Source organism: Pseudopipra pipra, chromosome 15, assembly GCF_036250125.1.
Source record: "Pseudopipra pipra isolate bDixPip1 chromosome 15, bDixPip1.hap1, whole genome shotgun sequence".
NCBI classification, from domain to species: Eukaryota; Metazoa; Chordata; class Aves; order Passeriformes; family Pipridae; genus Pseudopipra; species Pseudopipra pipra.
In genome coordinates, this window is record NC_087563.1 from 11185243 (window position 1) to 11210307 (window position 25065).

Consider the following 25065-nt stretch of genomic DNA (forward strand, 5'->3'; position numbering starts at 1 on the left):
TGATATATTGAAAACTTAATTTAAAATTACTAGAGATGCTTTGAATGAAATTGCTTTTAGTTTGCTATTTCTACTGACTATCTGTAAAAACAGGCAAGAATTGGTTAAAATGGGATTGCAGCCAAAATTTACGTGCACATACGAGTGCTATACAATCAGAAATTATATTTAAAATAGGAAAAATTCTTTTGCCCTCTGAAAGGAGTGTCATGGAAGGTTTGGTTCTATAACCTGGCCTGTTTAAATACAATAAAATATGTACATGCACATATATTTTTCTCTTTTCTTCTAAGACTATTGAAAAAAACCTGAATTATTTGCCTTATTTTCAAATATTATCTGTGAGCATTCTGTAGTTCTTCCTGGAGTGTTCAGGAGTGTCTGGTCAATGACACTACAGTCCCAGGACTCTCTCCCAAGTACTCCAAGTCATCCTATTTAGTTGTTTTGGTAACCCATCCAGACAGGCTGAGGAGTAGAGTGTGATAAAGTGTGCAGTTGGGTGGTATAACCAGATATAATTCTGACAGTTAATATTCTGTCTGTTACCTCATACATGGATTGGGGCGAAAGAAGCTTAAAAAGCAAACCAATTTTTTTGACCACAACTGTTTTAGGTATAATGTGGTTTCACTAAGATTTTGTTGAAATAATTTTGTATAAATTTAAAGTAGCCTGTTGTTCATGAAATGTCTGTGCTAACAAAAATGGCTTTTGTCTCAAACCTCTATGAAGGGTAGACTGACACTTATTGCTTCTGTGTTTTCTTCTGTGCTGTAGAGTAGCTCTGAGAAAACAGATACTTCTTTTTTTATTCCTTTGATGAAGAAAGTGGAAACAGTTGAAACCACATAATTTCCTCCTGTGAAGGGCAAAGCGATACTGTTTGTGCTAACTGGTAAATACTCTGAGCTGGATGGAAAAAGAAGAGTCATGAGCTTAACCTGTAATTAGTCAGACTTGGAATTTATGTCACTGTCATGCTAGGGACACAGAACTGCACTAAATACAGGGTTTTTCTTACTTAAGAGTAAAAATAGAGCAGTTTTCTATCCCAAACTGTATTTGTCGTGGCAAAAAAAAAAACTCTCAGGGAAAAAAAAGGTAAGGAAACTATTTAAATATTTGGAATAGGTGGAAGGTGTGTCATCTGTCACAACCCTGTTTGTAATCAGTTTCTTGAACTGTGTGGTTAATACCTTAATCTGTTGGTCACATCACTTGCTAGGTGTGAGCTCCTTGTTCTGAATGCTGCCTTTACCAAGGGGCTTGAGGGAGGAGAAACCTCCTGAACTTCCTGCCTTGGGTGTTTGCTGACTGCACACTTTGGTCTGCTCGCTGTTCTTTAAACTCTTGTGCTTTAAGTAGAAGATCTTTTGTTTGCATTGCTTTCTTGTGTTCCCTTCTAAGAGGAAAGATATGGTACCTTGGTACAAACACAGTAAGAGGTGCCAAGTGAAGCTTCAGTGTGAGAAGAAAGAAGCTGGTTCATTACAGAAACAAATTTCCTAAAACGTGAGAGGAGGATATGAGTAAATGTGTAAATGCAGTTAATGCATACAAAGATGAGGTGCTGCTCAGGTTCAGCATTTCTGGGTTTGCTGTCCCATGTCTTCTGTCTCTCTCCTGCCAACACCATTTAGATAAATGGGTGGTAGAACTATTTTCTGAGTGTTACTATTTTATTTTAAACTGTAGCTATTTTTAACCAAATGCAATTTTATGACGTGGACTTGGTCTTCATTTCTTAAAATAATTACTTATGTCCTCTCATTTTCTTTTTGGATAAGATGCAGTTCATGCTGCAGTTGGTGGACACAGAAGGAGGCAGAGTGTGCTGTGCTCAAAATCCAACACATCCTTTTTTCGTTTTCCAGCTCGAGGCTGCCAATTCCTGTACTGTTCCCTTAGTGCTGTAGGCTTTTCCTAAGCAGTTTTCTCAGCATGTGTATACTTTCAGGTAACTTTTCTATATAAAGCTGGTATTTCTTTTTGGCAACCCACATCACTTCTTATTTAAAATAAAAGGAAGCCACTAGCAGTCTTCTCGAAAGGAGATGCTTAAATTTTTTGGCTCTGAGTACCAGCCTCATGACAGCATGGCAGTTTGTCCTAGTGATTTAGAATACATTGTGGCTTTTTATATTTTTATGGTTCCACTTCTGTGTTCTTTTCCACTTCTCTGGAAGATCTCCATGCTTGCCGTTAGTCCCAGAGCTCTAATCATTAGCTATGTTGTCTTATAGAAACAGCCTCTGAATCATATGGCAGAACTAGAACCAAAAGTCTATTTTACTTGGTCAGACAATACTGCAAATCTCTGTAAGGAACTCAGTTCTTGGATTATTTATACTTAGAGTGCCCAATCTGTTATGCATTTAAAAATTCAAGAAACAGCTGTTTTTGGCAGTACCCCTGTAATGAGTAAATTGTTTTGTTGGCATTATTTTCACTGAGATGTGCAGATGTTGATAACAGGATTTCTGATCTCTGTTTACAGTTGTACTGTGCCATGACTGAATAAATACTAATTTCCTTGTGTGCTTTCTCAGTTTAGAACTAATTTTCCATCATTTCCTGAAGGGCAAAGTATTTGCCACATTAGTTTCAAGTAGAGCACTTATTGCAGTGAATAACATTTGTTCAGGAGCTTTGGCTGAGTGGGAGGGTGAGGAAGAGGTGTGCCTTGGCACTGTCAAGCGAAAACATCGCTCCCCAAAAATGCAACACGTCATAAAGCCTGCAACACGTGTGGCTGCCTGGAACAGGCACTCAGGTAGCAGTAGTGACACAGGCTGGGTGAAAGCTGCCCTTGCTGGTGGCACTTCTGGTGCTTTGGTGGCTGCTCAAGCCCAAGGAGGTTTTGTGTCATGCTCTCTCAATGGCTTGGCTTCTGGGTTGACTTGAGGGGCAGATTTTGCATGAGCCAAGTGTTGGAGTGACCTCTGATGCAGGGGGGGTGTCTCTGTGTGGTGGCAGAGGGTCCGTAGGACGTTGCCTTTTGTAACAGAGCAGATGAACGACTCTCCCTCTCAGAAGGACAGCACAGCTGTCCCAGTCAATTCAGAAGACCCCAGTCTGAGTTACCCTTCAAATGATGATTAATACAAATTGAGGATGTACAAGAGCTTTTTGTCTCCCATTTTATGTGATTTAAAAATAAGTGGCTGTTGGGGTTCCTTCAGGCCTGAGCTTGGGTCTCCAGGGAAGGGGCCACAGAATCTTCCTGGTAACTTGTGCATCATGTATTTAACTACCCCAAGGTCTAAAATGTATCTTTTAAACATCGTCCACTCTTGAGACAGATGATGTGGACATTGACAGTTTATTAAATCTCTGTGTAAATTGTAGTGTAACCAGTTTGGTGATTGATTACCCTGAGAATTAGACACACTGAAAATAAAGGTGCCGGCTGTTGTTATAATACTTCTGCCAGCTCCACACTTTCAGAAGTGTGTCGTGGTACTTTCATGTTGTGGCCAATCTGAATAAACTGAAACGGGGACAGTGAAGGATTTGGCTGAAATGGAGTGACTAACTCAGCAGTGCACTGATCCTGTGTTGAGCCAGGAGAGATGGATGTTGTGGTGCTGTCCGTGGCTCAGGATTTGCTGCTTCACAGCAGCATGACTGTGCAAGTCATGATAAGATGGACCCTTTATCCTCACAGGATATGAGCAAGTGGGAAGTTAGGGCCCCCCAAATTCTTTTCCAGTAGAATCCAATTAATTGAGCTCTTACTTTCTGGCACTGCAAGAGTTGGTGTGGTTTTATTAAGAAATGTTATAAACTCTTTGATGTGCAAAGTTCTCATTTTTAGACTAAATGTGCAGGAAACTTTTGAGTAATCATGTGAAGTGGACGCAAGGGATCTGTAATCATGCAAATGAGCACTAAAGTGTTTAATAAAGAGGATGAGTTGCGACTTTGATCATGCTCCAGAAGCCTCTGCTGTGTGCAGTCAATAAACCTCAGACTCCTGAGTCGGCAAAGAGGTAATTTAGGTGAGAGAAGCTGGGAGACACCTTGGTAGTGCACAAATGGAGGGAGATTGCTGAAAGGCAATGTGTGAGCTGCTGCTCACAGTAACAATGAACATTGCACAGCCAGAGGTTTTCATTGAGCTGAATCAACAAGTCGTAAATGAGGTTGTGAGCCAGTTAATGCATGCATTCTTGTCCAGCAAGGTTTAACTTTGCTTTTCTGCTTAGTGTTATTTTCACAGTTTATTTTCTCTGGTAGGGCCTAAATCTGCACCATCTTTCACAAGAGGCAGTAGAAGTTCTCTGTTTCCTCGTGCTTCTGAATAGGAACTGAGTGGGAGATCTGTGTATTTTTAAGGTTGGCTGAGTATGTCTTCTGTAGTGCTCCTTAGAGCTGGAAGCCTAAAGGTGTAAGTCTCTTTCTTGGTGCCCTGGCACCAGGGCACTATGACTGTATTCAGGAAAGAGATTATTCTGTCTTGTCTTTTTTCTTTTTTTAACATGTGTTAAACCCATTTCTTTACTGAGGCAGGAACTGTGCTTCTCTGAGCTTGCTGCTTACCCTGAAGCAGAGATGTACTCGGTGAGTTAAAAGAGACAATACACCAAGTCCCAAGGGCAAAAATAGCACAGCCTAAATCGAGGGAGCAGAGTGCTCACTGCAGACACAGAGCTCAGAAAGCTTTGGATGGAAGTGAGCTTTAGTTACTTTTAACCCATGTCTAAAGGCTGCCCAGCAAAATGACTGTTTCTCAATCTGTAAATCCTTGTGTGGGGGGACTCTCTCCAAAGGGATATGCGTTCTCAGCATCAGGATTTCTTCTGACAGAGGAGGTGGATGAGAAAGCTGCTGTGAGAAATTTCATTTCCTGGTCCTTTTTTTTTTTTGAAGTGGAATCTTGTTTACGCCATACACTAATTACATCATTTGTCTGGGTGAGAACAAAGGGAATAGAATATTACTGAATTTGAGCTTGTCTTCCTTTTCTTCTGCAATGAGATGGTTTGGTAATGAATTATTTGCCTTTTTTTTTGGCAGAGGCGTTGTCGATAAAAATGAGGTTGGTACCACTTTGGGAATAGGGCCTCTGCAGTAAAAATGCAAATATTGCAGTATGAAGTGTGTTGAAATCTCCCTCTTATCAAGTCACAGGGGGGAATTGTAAATAAGAGTGAATGGGGACTACTGCAAATGTCTATTGCTCTCCCCCTCTTCAAAATCTAACAATTAGACCAAATGGCTGCTTCAAAGGGAACATTTAAATTCTGGCCCAAACTTGTGAATGGTGGAGTTCATTGCTCAGGCTTCTGCAGTAACCTTGGTTGTCTTGTGCTGCTTCCCTGCACAGTGTTATGAGCATCTGTGCTGTCTGGAAGCTGGTTAGAAGGCACAGTGACTGTCGTCTTCTCATCTTCTGATTTGTATTTAGACTTTATCTTTTTTTTTTTTTTTTTTTTTTTTTACTCCTTCACTCTATCCTGAAGGATCCTAACTATTTTGGTTAAAGTTGTGATCATGTAGAGAAGAATGAACTTCAGTGACCTCTAAAATCCTTTCATCTAACTTGTCTGTGTTAGAGTGCAGTTGCTGCCCTCTAAAATGTCTTACAGAAATGATCCTGCCATCACTCAGATACATCATCATGTGGCCAAGAAGCAGACTTTCATGTGATAGAATAAGGTAAAGAAAATGGCAGAGCTTAAATACAGATACAGTAAACAGGTGTTCTAAGACTATTTATAGAATAATTGAAGAATAAAAGACTGCATAATAAACTCCACTTAGTTCTTCACCTGAAGGTGAGTCATGGGCTACAGTGAGAAGGAAAGGTTTAGAGAGATTTGACTCACGTGCTGGAATGATAAATGGCTGTGGGTTGTTTCGCAGGGAGAATTGTCCCTCAGTAAGGAATCAAGGGAAGGGGGTGAATGCAGCAGAGATGAGGTGGAAGAATGTCAGGGGATGGTGTGAGAGGTGCTGGATCCAGCTCATGAGGCTGTGGTGTGGTGCAGGCTTGTTAAATGTCTTCATGGAGACTGCTGAGGAGTTCCTGCTCTTGTCATTTGTGTATTTGGTAGATGAAAAGTGCTGAACAAAGAACGGGAATTCCATAAAATACAGGTGTTTGCTAAGAGAATGGATGATGTAGAACATCTGCTCTGTATAAAACAGTTGCTAGAAGGAAACCTGTAGTGCTGTATTTCAAGCCCCCTTAAAAAAGCTTAAAATAAAAATTATACAACCATAGAATGGTTTGGGTTGGGAGGGACCTTTAAAGGTCCAACACCCTTGCAATGAGTACAGGGACATCTGCAGCTGATCAGCTTGCTCAGAACCCCTCTAGCTTGATCTTGAATATTTCTAGGCGTGGGACGTCCACAACCTTTCTGGTCAACTTGTTCCAGTGTTTCACCACACTCAAGTTCTTTCTTGTATCTCATCTAAATCGACCCTTTTTTAGTTTAGAACCAATACTCCTGGTCTTATCACTACTGGTACTGTTATAAAGTCTGTCCCCATCTTTCTTATAATCCCCCTTTAAATGCTGAAAGGCTACAGTGAGGGCTTCCCAGAGCCTTCTGTTCTCCAGGCTGAACAGCCCCAGCTGTCTCAGCCTGTCTCCAGAGGAGTGGTGCTCCAGCCCTCTGGTCAAAGTGATACTGTACAGAAACTAGTGACTTGTATGATAATTCATTGTAATAAAAGAAACTCAATTATTTCAGCTTTTGAAAAGGCACATCCTCAGACAAATGTGCAACTTGTCATATCCACTTCATGAAGGTACTCGAAAAATTATCTTTAATGTTAAGTACATAAATTATATATTGGTATTTAAAAAAGGTAAGTAAATAGGCTTTGTCTGTCTTATCGTCACTCCTGTCATCTGTCTTATCTGAATTGATCTCTTCTTGGCATCCTGTGGGCCTGATGCCTTTTCTAGGAGCATCTTGCGAGATACTTTTTTGAAGACCAAACTGTTGGTAGAATTTTACAGAGGTGGCTTATTGAACATGGCAGGTACTAAGCAGCCTTCAAGTACTTCTGCATAAATACTGACTCTGACATAGTATCTTTTTCAAATATTCGAACATGCTGTGTTCCCAAGCTGCTTTATAGTAGCTGGTTATGTCACTGCTCATGAGTGCTTAATCCAGAGTTGCATTATTTAAAAAGCTCAAGGTATAAATTAATTCAGGAAAAAAGACTGTGCCTCATGTTGCTGCACAGATGGATGAAACTGTAAATGTAACATGACTAGTGTAGCTGTAAGGGTCAGGGTGAGTTCTTCTGTAGCATTCTGTTCTTAGCTTCAGGGGAGTTCTTGGCTGTTGCTGGGTTGTTTTCCTAAATGGATTTCAGTGCCAGGCACTTGAGCTGACCTTCAGACGCAGCATGAGGGCACTGCATTGTGATGGAGAGCTCGGAAATAAAGATTAGTAAAGGCACCATGTGCTGGGGTTTTGACCTGCAGCCTGTCTGGGAAAGAGTGTGGACATGTACCATCCAGTTAGGAAGTGGACTTCAAAGTAGTTCATATTTTAGGAAAATTGGGGTTAGATAGTATTTTTTGAAATATCAATGTCTGCTTTTTGTTGCAGGTTACATCTTAAGTGTTGTGCTGCTAACTTTACCAAGGCAACACCTGGTTCAGCTTTACCTGTACTTTTTGACTGCACTGCTGCTTTATGCTGGGCACCAAATTTCCAGGTAAGAATAAATGGATTCATTTTGTTAGCTTGGTTTGGGAATTAGAAAATTAACTGTTATTTTGTTAGTATCTTCTATAAATGGTTTTGTGGAGGCCGTTTTTCTATGTCCAATGCCTAAATATATCTTGTTGTTCTTTGTGTTGGAAAAGTTCGTGGAACTAAATATGCAGTCAAGTAGTTCTTTTAAGTCATTGAAAATACACCAGGAATTTTGAGTATAATGTCCACTAATCTGAGGAAAGAAAGCACTTACCACAAGACTAAATGTGACCTCTGATGCAATAATCTGAGTTTCTCAATGGCTCAGCTAACATGCTTTCAGCACTGGGGAGTTTTACTAAGCAGACAGGATGTTACTTGTAGTTCCCTGGCACCTGGAGAGCAAATAGGGATCTGGAAGATGGTAAAAGCGGAGTAGTAGTGGGATTTATTCTTAAATTTGTCTTTGTGCAATATATTTTAACAGACAGGTGTTTGGGATCTAAAATGCAGAGTGAGAGGCTGGTGAACTCTGCATCAAACCAGACAAAGTGAACCATCTTTCTTTGGCCACAGCTAGATCTCTTGAAAGCCAATGTAAACTGTCACGATGTCTAATTGGAACCAAAGCAAGTGCCATCACATTAAAGGCTTTATCGGGGAAGTTTTGAAAATATAGTCTTGAGCCTGACTTAGTTTGGTGCCTGCCAACGGGAAACATTTAAAAATGTGCTTTCAATTGATTTAAGGGAAGTGATAGTTTTGTTATTTCTACATCAAAATTATTGTTCCAAAGCATTTGTTGGAATGTCTCTTGCTTCGTATGTTGCAGTTCAGGGGACTGTTAATGAAGGTTTTGTGGCAACTTGACTTGTCACCGTTGTGGCTGTCAGAGTTACAGTTAATGATTTCCTGAAACGATGAGTGTCCAAGAGAGGAATTATGGCCTCTTATTGCCTCAGTAGGAAGGAAAGAGGGATTTTTATCATCCTCAGGGGAGTCCTGAGTTATTATAGATGGAGTTTGTGGCTGTTTCTTATAGGGTTGAAGACTTACTTATTAGAAAAAGCAAACTAAACATTATTTGAGAACTTGTGTTGAAATAAAAATGAAGCTAGTAACAAATGCCCGTCAGACACAGGGCTTTGGTCCAGAATATTTACAGCTAGAGAGGTATATTATATGCCACTCTGGATCTTTAAATGTTTTATAAGAAAGGGAAATGATATGCATTTGGCTGATACTTGAAGGGATAGATAGCACTGTGTTTGCTTTTAATATCCTTTTTGTTTGTGTTTCTATGTAATAGGAATTCTCACCTCTGTTGCTTTGTGAGGTTTAGGACTTCACAGGCATCATTGTAACATGTTTGATAACTATTGCTTGGACTGTTCGGTGTGTTCATAGTAAGCTTTCTCTATTTGATGCTTCCGGAGTGAGTTAATAAAGACTTTAATTAAATCTTGCATCAACTGGCACAAAAAATATATTTAATTAATAGTCCAGCAGTATTCCCGTGGTATTTTGCAAAGCAAAGGTAGTTGCTAACACTTTTGAGTGAGCTTACCCGTTCCCTAGACATCAGACTGATTTGGTTTGGGAGGAAGCACAGTGCCAGGGATTCTCTGCAGCAGCCTTTGTATAATCAGAGAATCATATGTGGGGAATGGCACTTGCTTGCAATAGCTTTACAAAAGACAAAAGAATTTTTGAATCCCGTTAGTTTTCGTATTGAAAATAGTAAAATGTAACAGACAAATCTGTTGGTGGAGCCCTTCCTTTTATTGCCAAAACTATCCAATTCCAACTGGTGTTTCTATTTAGCAGCCTGATCATAACAAACATGCAGTAGTTACATGTGCAAACTGTTCCTTCATGTTTTTTGTTGGCAGTTCTGCTTAGAGCTGAAAACTTGCAGGGACTTGCTTGCATGCACTACCAGTTGGGATGCTATTTAAGACCGATGAAGAGGTCTCATACTGAGGCCAGTTTGGTTAGTGCAAATTATAGAACAAGACCAGAATCAGCTGGCACTTGTGACTCTGCAGTGTCCTGGAAATTCTGAGCTGTTGAAAGAATTCTCAGTGCTTTTTTTCCACCCCAGAAATAGCTTGCAGTTCATCTGCAAATCTGGGAATAAGATCATCTGAATTTTATAGTTAAACTCTAACTTCAGACTTCCAGGTCTACGTGACCTTGACAAGTGACTTCATTTCTTAAATGTTTGTTTCCTTGCCTGCAGAACTGAGAATTACCTTGATGTGTAAAGGTGGATTAGCTAGTGTTTGTGAATACTTGGAGCATCAGAGATGATGCTAGGTTTGTATGTAGCATGTTAACCTGGCAATTTGGGTGGAAATAACATACCATCTGTTTATGGAAGAAAGAGATGTCAGCTTTAAAAAACCAAAATCCTTGTTAGAGAAATTTCTTTGCCCCAGGTTTCCCACAGCAGAGTCTCCAATTCCAGGAAAAATTAGCTTAATAATTCAGTGACACAGCAATAGGAACAGCTTGAGCTGGGTGCCTCCAGCCAGGGACCCAGAACACACAAATCCCTGGGCCTTTGTACCCTTACAATCTATCCACCCCTTCTTCACACATTCTTCATGTGCTTTGCACACACCTCTTGACCCAGTGGTGGGTTTTGGTTTGGATCTTTTTGTTCCCTGTAGGACTCTGTCTCCAGGTGGGTGTTAGCTGCTTTTATCTGGCTGGGTTGCAGGTTCTGCTGGTAGTTGTGGCTTCCTTATCTTCCAGTTCCCAGTGGTCTCAGGGCGTCCCTTCGTGTAAGTGAGCAGAAATTCAAGATAAGTTTGACTTTTGTAGGTGGGAGTTTGCAGCTTGTGGCCTAAGACTCCAACAACTTTAGCTAACTCATGCTGAGCAAAACTGCTCATCCAAAAGAATACAGTTGAAAGAATTCAGCCGACTAATCCTAATTTACAACAGTCCTCCCATTGCTTTTATTAAGCATTCCTGCTAAAATGTCAAAAGGAACTTGTGAAGTCTTTCAGGACCTTTAACTATGACCCTTAGTCTCACATATGTTGTTACAAGCAACAGGCACATTATAATCAGAGCAAACCAGGTCACTACTAGATGGAACATCTGATTATAGATTCCTGTTGCTGTTGGTGACTGCCCAAAGAGAGTTTCCCAGCATTGGTGTTCTCCCTTCTTCTTCCCTCTTTTCATGACATGATGCATCTCTTCTGCATCACAGTGAATGGTGATTAGAGTTTTTTGTCCATTGTTTCATACACTTTCTAATAGTTGATACAGGTCATTGTGCTTAGGAGCTTCCTCACCAATGAAGGATTCATTCCAATGGGGGCAAGTAATAAATCTTCAGCTTATGTATAATTGCACTGTAACCATTGATAGGAAATAATAGGAGCTGAATAATTAAAATTGCATCCTACTGTGTTATTAGAGTTGGAAATAATTGAGTGATTATTTGTCCCTGAAGTGCTGTTATTTACAAACATAAGACTGCAGAGTTCTTACACGAGCAAATCCTTTTCCAACATATACAAGTACAGTTTCAGGGGTTTCTTCAAACTGTATTTCAAGTGACAGACATTTTGTTCCGTGTCAAAACAAATGTCTTGGGCTTTGATGGTTTCGCTTTCACAAATAACTCCCTGTTGTTCTCCTACAACACACGCATCAACACTGACAGTCTGCCATTTGATACTGTTTTGTTGGGCCCATATTCTCTGTTCTAGTGGATAGAGTGCAGTTCTATTGTGATTCAATCCTAGTGCAGGGATTGGGTGTGTGGTATAATATGGATGTGTTGCATATTGTTGAGACAAAAGCTGTGGCCTAATTACTGCTGCAGTTATATGGGAAATTGGCTGGATACCACCACAATTGGAATTCTCTTTCCAAATCAGTTGCATTTTCCCAGATTTTCTTTTTTAAATTTCAATAGGAGAGATACCCCATTCCCCTTCTCTTACAGTTTTGGCTACTGTAGATTGTGTCTGCAGTTGTGCTTGGATGCAATTAAGAGCCAGTGCTGATTTCAGAAATTTGTGGGATCAGGTGGAGATGTAGCTAAGGATGTTGTGTTGGGCAGTGAGACAGTGTTTGGTATCAAGTTAATTATTTTTCACTGGTCACATTAACATATATTCTGTTTGCTTGAAATCTGGTGTCCAACTACACACAACAGCTGGAATTGAACATTAAGCAGCAGTTAGTAGCACTGGGGCAATGAACTTTGGTCTTGCTGGGTTTCTCTGTTAAAGCTGGATCATGAGCTGTGTCTGATTCACAACAAAAAACGAGAGCTCCTTCATGGGGTTTTATAGAGGTTTGGTCACCCAGCCCATAAAAATCTACACAAATTTCCTCCCATTTAATATTGTTAACTTTATACCACACTGGGTCATACATTGATTTTATACTTAGCCATGCAGCTGTGGTCATCTGGGTTAACAGCACCAAGAGTAGGGAGCTGTCCCACTTCATCTCTTCAGAGTATCAGTTCTTCCTAGTGCCATCATTCATTAGCTGGATGGTTACTCACCACTCGTTTGACATGAGAGTGGTGTATCTAATTTTCTTTCCCTAAATCAGTAATGCATTTGTCCAGGGCTTTTATCCTCTAAGCGTTGTCGTAAATAAGTGAATCTTAATTGATTGAAAGTTCCATGTAGTGGCCAAATTTCCTGGGGCCCCCACCAGCTGTCCTAGTAATATATGGCCATTCCTCCTGGCACAAGGCCAGTGTGTGCCTTTCAGATAATTGAGCTGTACCATAAATCTTTTCCCAGTTTTGCTGTACTTCAGCCAAGGGCATCCCCTTTTCTGTGCTGAGAAAGAAGAAAGAAAAAACAATAAAAAATACTTTTAGGGAGACCTTCCTGTTGAGTCACGAGGTTCAGAAAGAATCTCCTTGCTTTCTGAACTCCTTCTCAGAGAGGAGTGTAGGTGCAGCTGAATCCTGTCTTAGTCTCAGACTTGGCCAACAGTTTTTATCTAAAGGATTATATTTCCCAGTGCTAAGAGGGACTTGAGCCCCCTTCAAATGTGGAACTTAAACCCCCTTTCTATGTGCAGCCTTCTGCTGATCAGGCAGCACACCCATAAGTGAGCTCCAACAGCAGGGGTCTCAAACCCCCTGCAGTACTTTCTCCAAATCTGCTTAAGGAATTTTAACACTTACCCTTCAATGCCTCCTGCTCCAGAGGTCCCAGGTGAACTCACCCGATGCCAGCAGTTGGATATTTGGAGATGAGAGGATGTGAAGGTGGTGGCCTAAAGTCCCATCTAGGTCACCAAATTTCTTTGCCCCAGGTTTCCCACAGCAGAGTCTCCAATTCCAGAAAAATTAGTTTAATAATTCAGTGACACAGCAATAGGAACAGCTTGAGCTGGGTGCCTCCAGCCAGGGACCCAGAACACACAAATCCCTGGGCCTTTGTACCCTTACAATCTATCCACCCCTTCTTCACACATTCTTCATGTGCTTTGCACACACCTCTTGACCCAGTGGTGGGTTTTGGTTTGGGTCTTTTTGTTCCCTGTAGGACTCTGTCTCCAGGTGGGTGTTAGCTGCTTTTATCTGGCTGGGTTGCAGGTTCTGCTGGTAGTTGTGGCTTCCTTATCTTCCAGTTCCCAGTGGTCTCAGGGCGTCCCTTCGTGTAAGTGAGCAGAAATTCAAGATAAGTTTGACTTTTGTAGGTGGGAGTTTGCAGCTTGTGGCCTAAGACTCCAACAACTTTAGCTAACTCATGCTGAGCAAAACTGCTCATCCAAAAGAATACAGTTGAAAGAATTCAGCCAAGTAAATGAATTTACCACAGTCCTGCCACTCCTGACAAGGTGGATGCTGGTTTTATTTTATATGTAGTTGCACAAATGTCTTGCTTAAAAAAATCACATTTCTTTTACCCATTTCCAGCTAAAAAGCTTGGGAAAATAAATTATGCAGTTATGGAGATTGGAGGTGATGCAGTTAAACACACTGTTAATGCTAAAAAATGGAGTCTACATCGTTGTCTTATTTCATGTTTTATGGTTTTGTTATGATTGTATTCCAAGTGTTGAACCTCGCAGAACTTAAAATGGGAAGAAGGTGGGGAGCAAGAGACTGAATTGCTTCTTATGGATAAACTTAAAATACACAATTTTAAGGTTGTCTGTAGACATTAGAAAACTGTGAGAGTGTGTTTGTTGACAGTGGAGATTAATCAGCCAAAGTAAATGTCAGCGATATGAGTCAATTAGGTCAGATAACCACTGTGCCTTATGTCAGTCAATTACAAAGCATATTTTTAGTAACAGAAGACCTTTCTGCACTTTCAGTAACAAAAATGATCATGTGTGAAGTACTGTATCTCTTCACCTTTTTAGAGTAAGATTAGTCATGGCTGGCCTTCAATACCTGTTAACAGGCCAGTAGTTGGATTAAATGAGACTGGGAATGCATTCATAAAATGAACAACAGGCAGTCTGATCGAAGCTTTATTCTTAAATCCAAATTTTCTGAAATAATAATGTAGTTTCAGTCATTTCATTAACTGGTAAATAATGATTTTAGCATTCTTGTTTTCTTACATTGCTGCAGTAAAGTGAACAATCCTCAAATGTAAAAGCTGCAGATTAATACAGCTTTAATTGATCAAAATTGAGTGCAGGCACTTGTTTTTTTCATCATCTTGTATGGCACTGCAGCTGTTCGAGGCATCTTCTGATTGGTATCTGTGCCAAAAGATCCTTGTGCTTGTCCGGGTAATAAGAGAATCATTGCTTTGACTTCCCTCATTCAGACATCATCTACAAATACTGTTTAAAAAATTTAGGAGATCTTAAAACATTGCTTCTCCAAGCTGGTGGGCCTAAAACTCAATTATAATTGAGAGTTACTTAGAGAATTCAGCCGAGTGCAGACCTCAGTGCAGATGACTGAACCAGACAACAGCAAGAAATGTAGCTCGAAGAAATGTGGGTCATCTCCAGACACGTTCTGGTGTTCAAGAAGCAACCATAAGTGTAGCTTTGTTTGTGTTTCTTAGCCAAGTTGTGTAAGGTCATCTTGCTGCACTTAGTATCCTGGATGATTTTGTAACCTGCTTTCTAACAGATATAGAAGAAACTTGATGTCTTCACTGCTTTCCTTCTAGCAGCTTAGAAATAGCTAGTGTTTTCACCCTAAATTTGAGGATGGAGCATGATACTGCTAATACAAAGAGCAATCTTCAGCATGTTGCAAGTGCTGTTACTTTTTTCTCTCTTTGTAACTCTGATGGATTATCTTGTTTGTGTTGATGCTTTGAGAAAGTGCTTTCTGCTGGTTCATTTGATGTAAAGAAATAGAAAAATCTTTGTCCCAAAGATTATATCCTTATTGGAATGCAATCCACCTTTTGGAAGGTGGGAAAAAAGCATTTGTGTTCAGCTATAGCTTGATAACAAGGGGGAATTTTCTGTCTAGAATAGTTGTCTTAGGTGCCTTTCAGTCCTTGTGTGTTTAATTGTAGGTTGCAGTCTGAAGAACCCATTTCAACATACCTCACGGATACTATGACGCTTGAAAAGCTGCCGTGAGTAGGCAGCGTTGTCAGCTATGAAGAACAGGCTTTGAAGTGTTTGTTTTAGTACTTTGAGATTTATGTCTTGAATTCCTGAGATTTTTTTTTGCAAGTGAAAATGCGAATACCTTATCTTGGAGGGTAGCAAGTTAATACTACGAGGGGGGTATGTTTCCACATTTCTGGGGAGCAAAAAAATGCTTTCACCACCACTGAGTTGCATCTATTTCTGCACTAAAATAAAAAGAGCAATGCTTGTATTGGCTGTGGTTTCTGATCCTGTTTGCTGTGTTTTGTCTGTAGCTGTTCCCAGCAAGTGTGGCTTGCTTTACTGATATAAATAAACGTGTAATAAAAGAATTGCCCCTCGAGCAAGCAGACTCCCTTAGCTCCATGTGGGGTCAGATCAAGTGTGTCTGTCTGGCATTCCCAGGATGTGATGCAGGTAGACACAAATGGCTGGACAGGATGAGCCAGGTACAAGCACAGGCTTAGTTGTGCTGCTGATGCCCGAGGTGGTGGTGCCCTAACACGGGTGGAATTGGCAGTTGTCCTGGAGTGGAGCAGGAAGGGTCACAGGGCAAGGAATAAAAATGGGCTGGAGAGTTGGATGCGAAAGGTCGGGAATACTGTCTGCTGTCCCATGGCAGGGTATTAAGGAGCCACTGGAGAGTTCCTGCTGTGCTGTTCCAGGATCATCTGAAAGTGCAAAATGCTTGCTCTGAGTGTGAGTTTTGTATCTGAGTTCTGTTGCTGTTACGTGTGTTAACCTTGAAGACAGAGCCAATGGATAATCACCAACAGCAGGAAAATACCCAATCTCCTCAATTCTTACCTTTTACTTTGGTTGCCAGAGCCCACTCTCCCAGCCCACCCTCTTCGGGGGAAATTACAAATGCCCTTTCAGATTTTCAGACTCTTATTAGGTGTCAGTTCGAGGGTATCCAGTAGGTCCCCCAAGCTTCCCAGGATAGAACTACACTTTTAAATCATGTTGGATAAAACGATTGCATAGCAACTCTGTTCCTGACTCTAGTCCATGACTGTCACTTTTCCTTCATACCTGTTTTTTACTTCAATGCAGAGAACTTGTTAGGTGCAAAATATTAGGAGCATTAAATTGAAAGACCTCTCTGTCAAGCCCCCAAATTTTCTCTTCCACACGTTGCTGGTAGAAAAAGCAATTATTGTTAGGAAGAAAAACACTTAATAAGGATACTTAAAAATGGAATGGTGCTTAAGAGGCTTTGTCAATAAGCAGTTTGAGGCCACGGTCTGAAGAACAGCTTGGATGTCCCAAAGGATTTTTACAGCTCTGCCAGTGAGTCTAATTACAGATAATTCTGCTCTCGCTGAAGTCATGCTTCAGTTAGATCCTTCCATCAGTGAAGCTGCTGTAACAGTAATGTTAATATTGCTTTTTGTAATTTAGTTAATTGGCTGTGACATACATTGAAGTTACATATGTGTGGAATGAATAAATTGCTTCTTGTCTGATCAGTTTGATCATAATAGTTTGTGCCTTTATCTTTTTAGGGATTATGTGAGAAGTGAATTGGAATCAGGATATGAGGGACCAATGTACTTGGAGCCTCTCTCTATGAACCGTTTCATGACTGCTTTAGTAGGTAAGTGCTTTAAATATTTGAGATGCAGGAGAGAGCTCTGCCTAATTCTTTTCATTGAAACCTGTGCATGTTTTACCTCTTGGTTTCAATTCTCTTTTATTACTTTTAGTAGTTGTGATTCTTATTAATATGCAAAAGGCATGGGAGGATACCTGTATCCTGCCTGGCCTTTTCTATGCAGCTCTGAAATATTTTCCAGGTGTGTTTGTCATGCTCTGCTGCTGTGTTATTGTCGGATTGAGATTGTTACCGTCAGATAAGTTTGGATTCAGGACAACTGGCTTGTCTATAGTAATATTTATGTGAAAGTACTATAGAAATTTCAACAATAACATGCATTTGTGGTGATTTTGTCAATTCAAGCGTTGTACATGTATTAATTCTTTATTGGGTTTAGAGATGAACATTATGGGTCTCTTACAAAACATGAGAAATATATCTGTGGGTGTGTGCAGGGGACTACAGGCTACTGGTTTTTTTACAGTCTCCAGGATATTTCTAATTAAAGAGTTAAGGAATAAGAAGTCAAAAGTACATTTAAATTGTGTTTGATTAATGGCCGAGATGACTTCTCTACCTAAAAATCTCAAATCCTGAAGAACTGGACTTCCTAGACTGTTTTCCTGGCCTTTGAACTTTGACTGGAAGAGAATAAATGCAGCGTTAAGGTTGTTACACCAAACCATATGTTCTTCTGAGAGGATACTGGAATACACACACCCCATGTATATTATAAAATTAAGCCTGAGACAAGCTTGGAAGAAAAATCTTCCTTAATTCCTTTCAGTAAGATCTATGGTTTTCATCAGATTATTGACAGATTTAGTCAACCATGTACTGTTGGCAAAACTCAGCTGCTTTCTGTTTACTTGCAGCTGCTACTGGCAGCTAGAAATGGGTTTACTACCCAACAGTATGTTAGGTCTGCCAGAATGTACACATCTCATGTTTGCCTGCATCCTTACTTCCAAATGTGGCATTTGTCTTTGCTTTTAGTACTTTTAATAGAAATAACATTGGTAATTTTCAAGGAAATGTTATTTAGTTATAGTTTCTTCTCTCTTGTGTATATTTTGCTGTCTCCTCAAATGACACCAAAGTACAACTAAAGCTTTTAGCATGTTTCTGTGAGAAAATGTTTGTAATCAGTCCTTTGAATCTCTCTCAGGTGTAATGCAGGGTCCCATGGTAAAGCAGAATCCCTCAGAGAGCTTCACAAAGCTGCAGGCAGGCCTGGGCAGGAGGAGATTCAGGAGGCATTGTGTCATCAGTAACACTTAGACAGAAACTAAACCAAGAGTCAAAATAAGGGAGGAAAAGATAATACTGGTTTTATCCAGTATAGTTTTGGGTTGTAGTGGGTGTCAGACTAAAGTGTCTCTTTATTGTAATGATGTTTCAGAAGTAGGTGCTTGACTGTACTAGCAAGTGTGTGTATGTTAACATATTTAATATCCCCATTCTTAATTTCCCCTGTTCTTTTAAAGCCAACTTGAAAGTGCAGTTTTGGTCTTGATGGCAAGAGGTCATCTTTGGGGAAGACCTGTGAAAGTGAGCTATGAGGCTTGGCAGTGTTTTATATAAATAGGAAATATTTTCTCAGATCAGTTCTCTCCAAGGTGTGTATTCAGTGGAGTCTCAGGAATGCACGGCGCTCAGCGGTGTCATTGTCACACCAAAATGAATATACAAGTGCTTTGCTCCATCTTTTCCTCCCATGTTCTGCCGGAGTGTTGTGCTGCAGCACTGTTGACAAGGACACTGAAGTTGGATGTATGAGGGAATAGTGGTGCTACTGGTACAGCACTGGTTCCTAAAAGTTCTGGTCAGAATTGAGGGGGTGATGTACAGTGTGCCACTTGGTTCACAAATTTCATCTTTACTAATGCTTTAATTCATTAGTACATTTTGAATGGGATCTCACAGTCATTTCTTCCCCTGCATCTAATTCAGCCTGATGACTGTTGAGAAGGGTTAATAATGCATTCCTAAGTGCTGGGTGGAAGAAATAAATGCCTTTGGAGATGGCCCCTTGGATGTGCGTACCACTTTGGAAACACTTCAGCTGTGAATGTTACAAAGCTGCTGTGTGGTTTTGGAAGTGATGCTGCCATAAAGACTTACTTTTTTTAGTGCACAGTAATGGGATTATATATTAACTTTAGGATGCCCTGCTTTTGAGTTACAGTCAGTTGTGTAGCCGGGGAGTTTAACATCAGCTTTCAAAAATCGTGAATGAAATAAAGACATTTCTCTACTCCAAGTGGCTTGTACAGTGGCTGTGCCACATCAGCTTTCTTGCTGTACATTTTCCATTAGCTTATAAGCTGGGAGGCTCTGGCTATGTGTCAGCAATGTTTGATGTATTTGTGGAGGTTTTGGGAAGGGAAGAGAGTGGACAGGAAGTTCACACAATGGATTTCTTCCTTATTGCCTCATTCCCTAGCAGAGAAACATGGTTGGTGTCCTGCAGGGGGATTCCAGTTCTTGGGTTCATTAGCTGTGTCTGGCAGTTTTCAGTCCACAGCATTTCAAGTCACCTGGATTTGATAGTCTTAGCTAGAGTGTTAAAATCTATGATTTGATATGAGGTAGAAACAAATTTCTCTGGCTGATCCTGCTGTGTGATGGTGTGATGTTGGTGACTGATGCTGTGCAGCCCCACCTGGAGATAAAGTATGATTTACTGCAGATACAGATTGGCTGTCCTGAATGAAGGTGCTGCTGCCTCAGTTTAAAATGGGAAGTCCCATCACTCAAAGTTCTATTGGAGACATTCACTCCCTTCCTAAAGAGGTTGAGAATTGACAAGGTGCACACTTCAGGAGGGAGGTTGGGACCTCTAGAGGAAGTGCTCCATATACTTCCTTTTCTAGTGTGTACAGCTCTCTTCCCATGACAAACAACTTTTGATTGGTGTTTAAATTAAAAAGGTGGGAGGGTCAGAGTTGAGCAGGGACAACAGCTTTCTTGGCACGTGGCTGCTGGAGGAAAGCAGGTTTAGCTGTTTACTGAGATAAGACTGGACTGAGAGGTTCTAATTTGTGATTGGAGAGCTCCAGAGTCATCCCAAAAAGCACTGGATTGTTTAATGTGATGCTGTCGCAGTGCTTTATTTCAGATGACGACACTGAGTAAATCCTGAAGAACATATTGGATGCTGGTGTTTGTGTCCCTTTGTGTGTGAAGCTGGGTTGCCTTAGTTACCGCGAGTCGCAGAAATCCTCACAAGCTGCCTGCCAGGCTCCTGAATATTACAGCACAGCAGTGTGCTGGTGGTGTCTTAAATAGGGTTGTAGCAACGTGTGTGTGGGCAGAGAACAACAAAGCAGAGGGAGAATGCTTCAGAGCTGGAGTCTGCTGAATGTTGAAAAAGATGAGTAGAGTAACTTTCTCTGAGGCTTATAAGACCCAGTATGCTGATAGTGTCTTGCTGAGAGCAGCGGTGCTTGTTCTGAAAAGACATCTGCTAATTCAAAAATACATCTAGCAAATTGACAGTAGGAATTAAACTTGAAAGAGGACAGTGTGAAGGAGGGAGAACTTTGTATGCTTAAGCAGTAGAGATTAGAGATGTCTTTCAGCTCAGTTGCAGTTATTTTGAAAGCAGAAGACTTTCCCCAGGTAGGGAAGCTTGGCAGAATGAAAGCAAAACCCTGGTACTGCTGTTTCTCCTCTCGCAGCTTCCCTCCCCTGCCCCTCCAGAAGGGCTTACAAGGTCAGTGAGCTTATTGTGAGCACATGGAGTTCACGCTGACCTAGAGGTGTTACTAGCCTTGATTTGGTTCCTCTGTTTTGCTAAGCCTAGCTCCTGGTTTCAGGAAGAGTTGTGAAATGCAAACATTAGTGGAGATTGTTCCAAAACAGGGCATAAGCACTTGGGTTTAGTACCACATATTGTGGCTTTTGGATATAAGCTGACATAGATGGTGAACAAGGGTCTGTTTTCAAATAATATGCGGTAGTATTTTTCCTTACTGCAAAATGATGAGTGAGAATTGTTCTTATACAGGCAATGTGCCTTTTGCCCCATGCTGTTTCCTCTGGGATCAAGGGTACAACTTCCAGTGACTCTGATAGGAGCAGCTATAATGGAGTGGTCTACCCTAGAAATACCACCCTCCAAATCTCTGGGCGTAGGGGGGAGATGTGCTTGTGTCCCCGCCAATTATTCAAGAGAATTTAGTTGTTAATTATCTCTCACTTGCAAGCTTCAGTGATAATTTTGAGCAACTGTCTCGGGGCGTTATGAAGTTATTGAAGTCTCAGCTGCTGACCTGGCTGTTCTCCTGTTGCTATTCTTGGCCAGTAATTCCTCTTGACAGTATAAATATTGTTGTTCTAAAAGCCATTGGGGACCTTTGATTGCTTTTTTTGTGTGGATTGGGATGAAATAGTGTAGCTGGGCTTCAGGAAAGCTGATGTGTATACAGATAACAATGAGATTTCAGCTGAGGTGGGGATGGTAAAGAAAAAGTGAGATGACTTTTGGTTTGTCCTCTATGTGACTTATTTCTGGGACTTCGTATTAATCTGATTCTGCATGTGTTTAGGGTTTACAGCTCACTAATCTGTGAAGTGAAAGCTTGCCCTGTGCACAGTTTGAAAAGGGTAACTTTAGTGACCCAGCAAAAGACACGGAAGAGCCTGGTTTCATAACAGAGATGTCCTAGTTACAGCTGTCGAAATATGCTGGATGTTGATAACTGTGTTCTGGAAAGATAAAGTATTAAAATACGCTTTTTCCTGAAGGGGATAATCAGCTTGATTCTGAAATGCTGTGTCGCGTTTCCAGGGCAGCTGGTGGTGTGTACACTCTGCTCCTGCGTCATGAAAACCAAGCAGATCTGGCTGTTCTCTGCCCACATGCTCCCTCTCCTGGCACGGCTCTGCCTCGTCCCGCTGGAAACCATCGTCATCATCAACAAGTTCGCCATGATTTTCACTGGTTTGGAAGTTCTCTACTTTCTGGCATCAAATCTTCTGGTGCCCTATAACTTGGCGAAATCTGCATACAGAGAGCTTGTCCAGGTAAGATGGTGAATGTAACAATTTTATTTTCCTTTTCCTGAGCCTTTTTTGCAGGAAGAAATAAAGTAGTACTTTGGCTGTCTTCTGTGCACCTGTGTGTGTGTATGTGCTAACTCATGCTTTCTTAGCAATCTGAATGTGCTCTGATCTGTGGCATCTTCTTTCTGTAATTTTATGATAGCTTTGTATTAGCCTGATTTACGCTGCTGGCCAGCTGAGCATGTCCACTTTGCTTGGACATTGATTATTCCTTCCCAAATCCAGGCTAAAAGATAAGATCGTGCCAGAATGGAATACATTTAAAGCCTCATTAAATGAGCAAGGAAATCCCTGTGCATTCACTGTTCATTTCAAGAAATGCCTTCTGTATGAAAAGTGTTTGTAATTATAGAAGTGTTAAATAGGGAGTAACACTGAAGGTGATTTTGACTCTTTAATAATCACTGACTTAGTGATTTGTAACTTGCACAGTGATTTGAAAGGTATTTTCTTTAGAACAGCAGCATTGCTGAGACCTTGAGCAAAAAGTGGCAGAAACAGAGAAGACTGATCTGACATGTGTCCATTTTGTTAATGCTTTGACATCTGATACATGCTTAGTTGAAAATTTACTTTCTCAGTACTACAGAAACATCACACGTCATGTTTTTTTATATAAAGTATATAGGTTTATACATCCTTATATATATTTCAACATAAAAAGATTGATGCTTGCTTGACTTTTGACTGACTCACTGTTTCAGCTCTCACCACCGGCTGGATTTTTTTCAAACCAAGACACTTTTTTTTTTCCTTCTGCTCTTCGGTCCAGGAGTAATCTGAAAACTAACTTGTTAAGCTCTTTCAAAGCCTTCTTTAAAGCTCTTGTTTGCTGTCATATCTGTCATGTGCAAACAAAAACTTGGCAGCAGTCGGTGCCTGGTGTGCCAAGGTCTCAGCCTGTCATGTTGATCATTGATGTCTGGTTATTTATTTTGTATGTAGTTGGTCTTTAGAGCAGGATTATCCTTCCGTGTTTGTACAGCACCTAGCATGGTCTGACCTCATCCATGGAATCACAGACTTGTTTAGGTTGGAAAAGAACTCTTGAGATCATCAAGTCCAACTGCTAAGCCAGCACTGCCAAGGCCACCACTAAAACGTGTTCCTAAGAGCTGCATCTACACATCTTTTAAATCTCTCCAGGGGTGGTGACTTCACCACTGCCCTTGGCAGCCTGTTCCAGTGCTTGACCACCCTTTCAGGGAAGAAATTTTTTCTAATATCCATATGTGGATATTTTCTAATATCTATATGTGTGAGTAGGTTTTGACTTGTATTGAGAATATGGGAAAGCAGGATTTTTGTTTTTCAAGAGCTTGCTGCTCTTTGCCTGTGTTCCTGAAACAGAGCAGAAAATATATTGGCTAACACTGTGTTCATGTAACTGGGTGCAACTCCGCTACAAATCAAGCTTAGTGTGCATATTCCAGAGGAGGATATTGGTGTTCTATCTGGAATATTTTCCTAGTTGTATTTCCATTGCTACAACTTTAAGCAGTTGTTAATTTTCAATGGGTCCTTCATTGTGGTGTTTGAAAGTTTACTGCTATTTTAGGCTGGATTTGATTGTGATTGTCAGTGTCAAAGCTTGGTGAATATTGGGATGTTAAACACTGAGACAGCCCTAACAAGTGGACTGTTAGTGTTATGTTAGACTGTGCCTGAGGGTATAATTTAAAAGCAGGCCCAGACCCTTGGCTGGCTGTTTGCAGCAGCAGATGCCAGAAATGCCTCATGGTTATGAATCTACATTATAAGCATAGCATGACCCTTTTCCGATGTGGTGGAGCCCTCTGCCAGGAGCTGCACAGGATTGCTTGCATTGGTCCCAGGCCAGAGGAGTCTCCCCCGGGCAGGTGCACTTCCTTCACAAGTCTGTGGGCAAAGCTGAGCACGGGAGCTTGGCACTGCACCACTGCCAGCAGCAATTGCTTGTCTGTCAGCCCCTGTACGTACTGCAGCACGTCCCATTAATGGGATATCCCTCATGCTTGCCATGAAAGACTAAGTAGGCAGCATTTTTAGCATTTGCTAAAATTTCCTTTCCATTATGGCTTGTATGTGACTGTGGGAAGCAGGTGATGAGGAATCAGTAGTTATGAGTGCTTTCCTTTAGACCTTTTGTAATAAGCCCAGCTATATGAAGTTCCAGCTTCTTGGAAATGACTGCATTGTAACTTAGTCTTTGCAATACAAAAGAAGTAATTTGAGCTTTAGAGTCTTCTGAAATAAGTCTTAAGCATGAATTTCTAAACACTTGGTGGATTAGGTACGCGTTCCTTTTTGAGATACTTACACATAAAATGTCTGAGGTATTAAGTTTTTTTCTTAAAAACCGGTCTGCAAAGTAGATTTACTTTGCTGTTGTGAATATATTGTTGACTGTCCTTTTGTTATCAAATCCCAGATGCTATGACCCAATAACAAATTGCCTTTTTGTGTCTTGCCCAGGTGGTGGAGGTGTACGGGCTCCTGGCGCTGGGAATGTCTCTGTGGAACCAGCTGGTCGTCCCAGTGCTTTTCATGGTGTTCTGGCTTGTTTTATTTGCTCTTCAGATTTATTCCTATTTCAGTACACGGGACCAGCCTGCCTCGAGAGAGAGGCTCCTCTTCCTCTTCTTGACCAGGTAATTGACTTATCTGCAAATAATTAGTTTTCTCTGTTGACTGTCTATTGAAGTGAATGTTGGTGCTCTTTGAAAGATGAGATATGTATATTGGTTTTATTGCACTTGGATACCCTTGAAATATTTTTCCTTACTGCAGTGACCATGTATACAAAATCTGTTAAGCTTGTCCTACAAAGGCATGGATCCCATTCAGAACACACAGCATTAGCAGAACTGTGGAAGAGTTCTCAAAGAAAGCAAAATATTCCTTTGAGAAGGGAATAGCTATAATTAGAGCATTGGTCCAGAAGTTGTTTTCAGTATATAAATTGGTTTTAAGTCTGAGATGTTTCAGCTGAAGTTCAGTCCAAGTTTATTCATGCTCATGTTGCTTTCTGAGCCTTGTATGTCTTGCTTTATCATTTTGGTGTGGGACACATTCTTGAGCTCATCTAAGCAGCCAAAGCACCCAACTCTCAAAGTTAAAACAAACAGGATTTGCTGTTTAAAACTGTTCTGTGTCTGTCATTTTCCT

The 25065-nt window shown here is 40.8% G+C and overlaps 1 protein-coding gene across 2 annotated transcripts in view; it reads left to right on the forward strand.

The window, feature by feature from the left end:
- Positions 1 to 25065, forward strand: part of RNF145 (ring finger protein 145) — a 46940-nt gene that overhangs the window by 12501 nt on the left and 9374 nt on the right. For both annotated transcript variants that reach the window (XM_064671899.1, XM_064671900.1), the window contains exons 3-6: positions 7584 to 7692; positions 16757 to 16848; positions 21644 to 21879; positions 24373 to 24548. In XM_064671899.1, coding sequence (XP_064527969.1) covers positions 7584 to 7692; positions 16757 to 16848; positions 21644 to 21879; positions 24373 to 24548 — 613 coding nt within the window. The remainder of the gene's footprint in view (positions 1 to 7583; positions 7693 to 16756; positions 16849 to 21643; positions 21880 to 24372; positions 24549 to 25065) is intronic.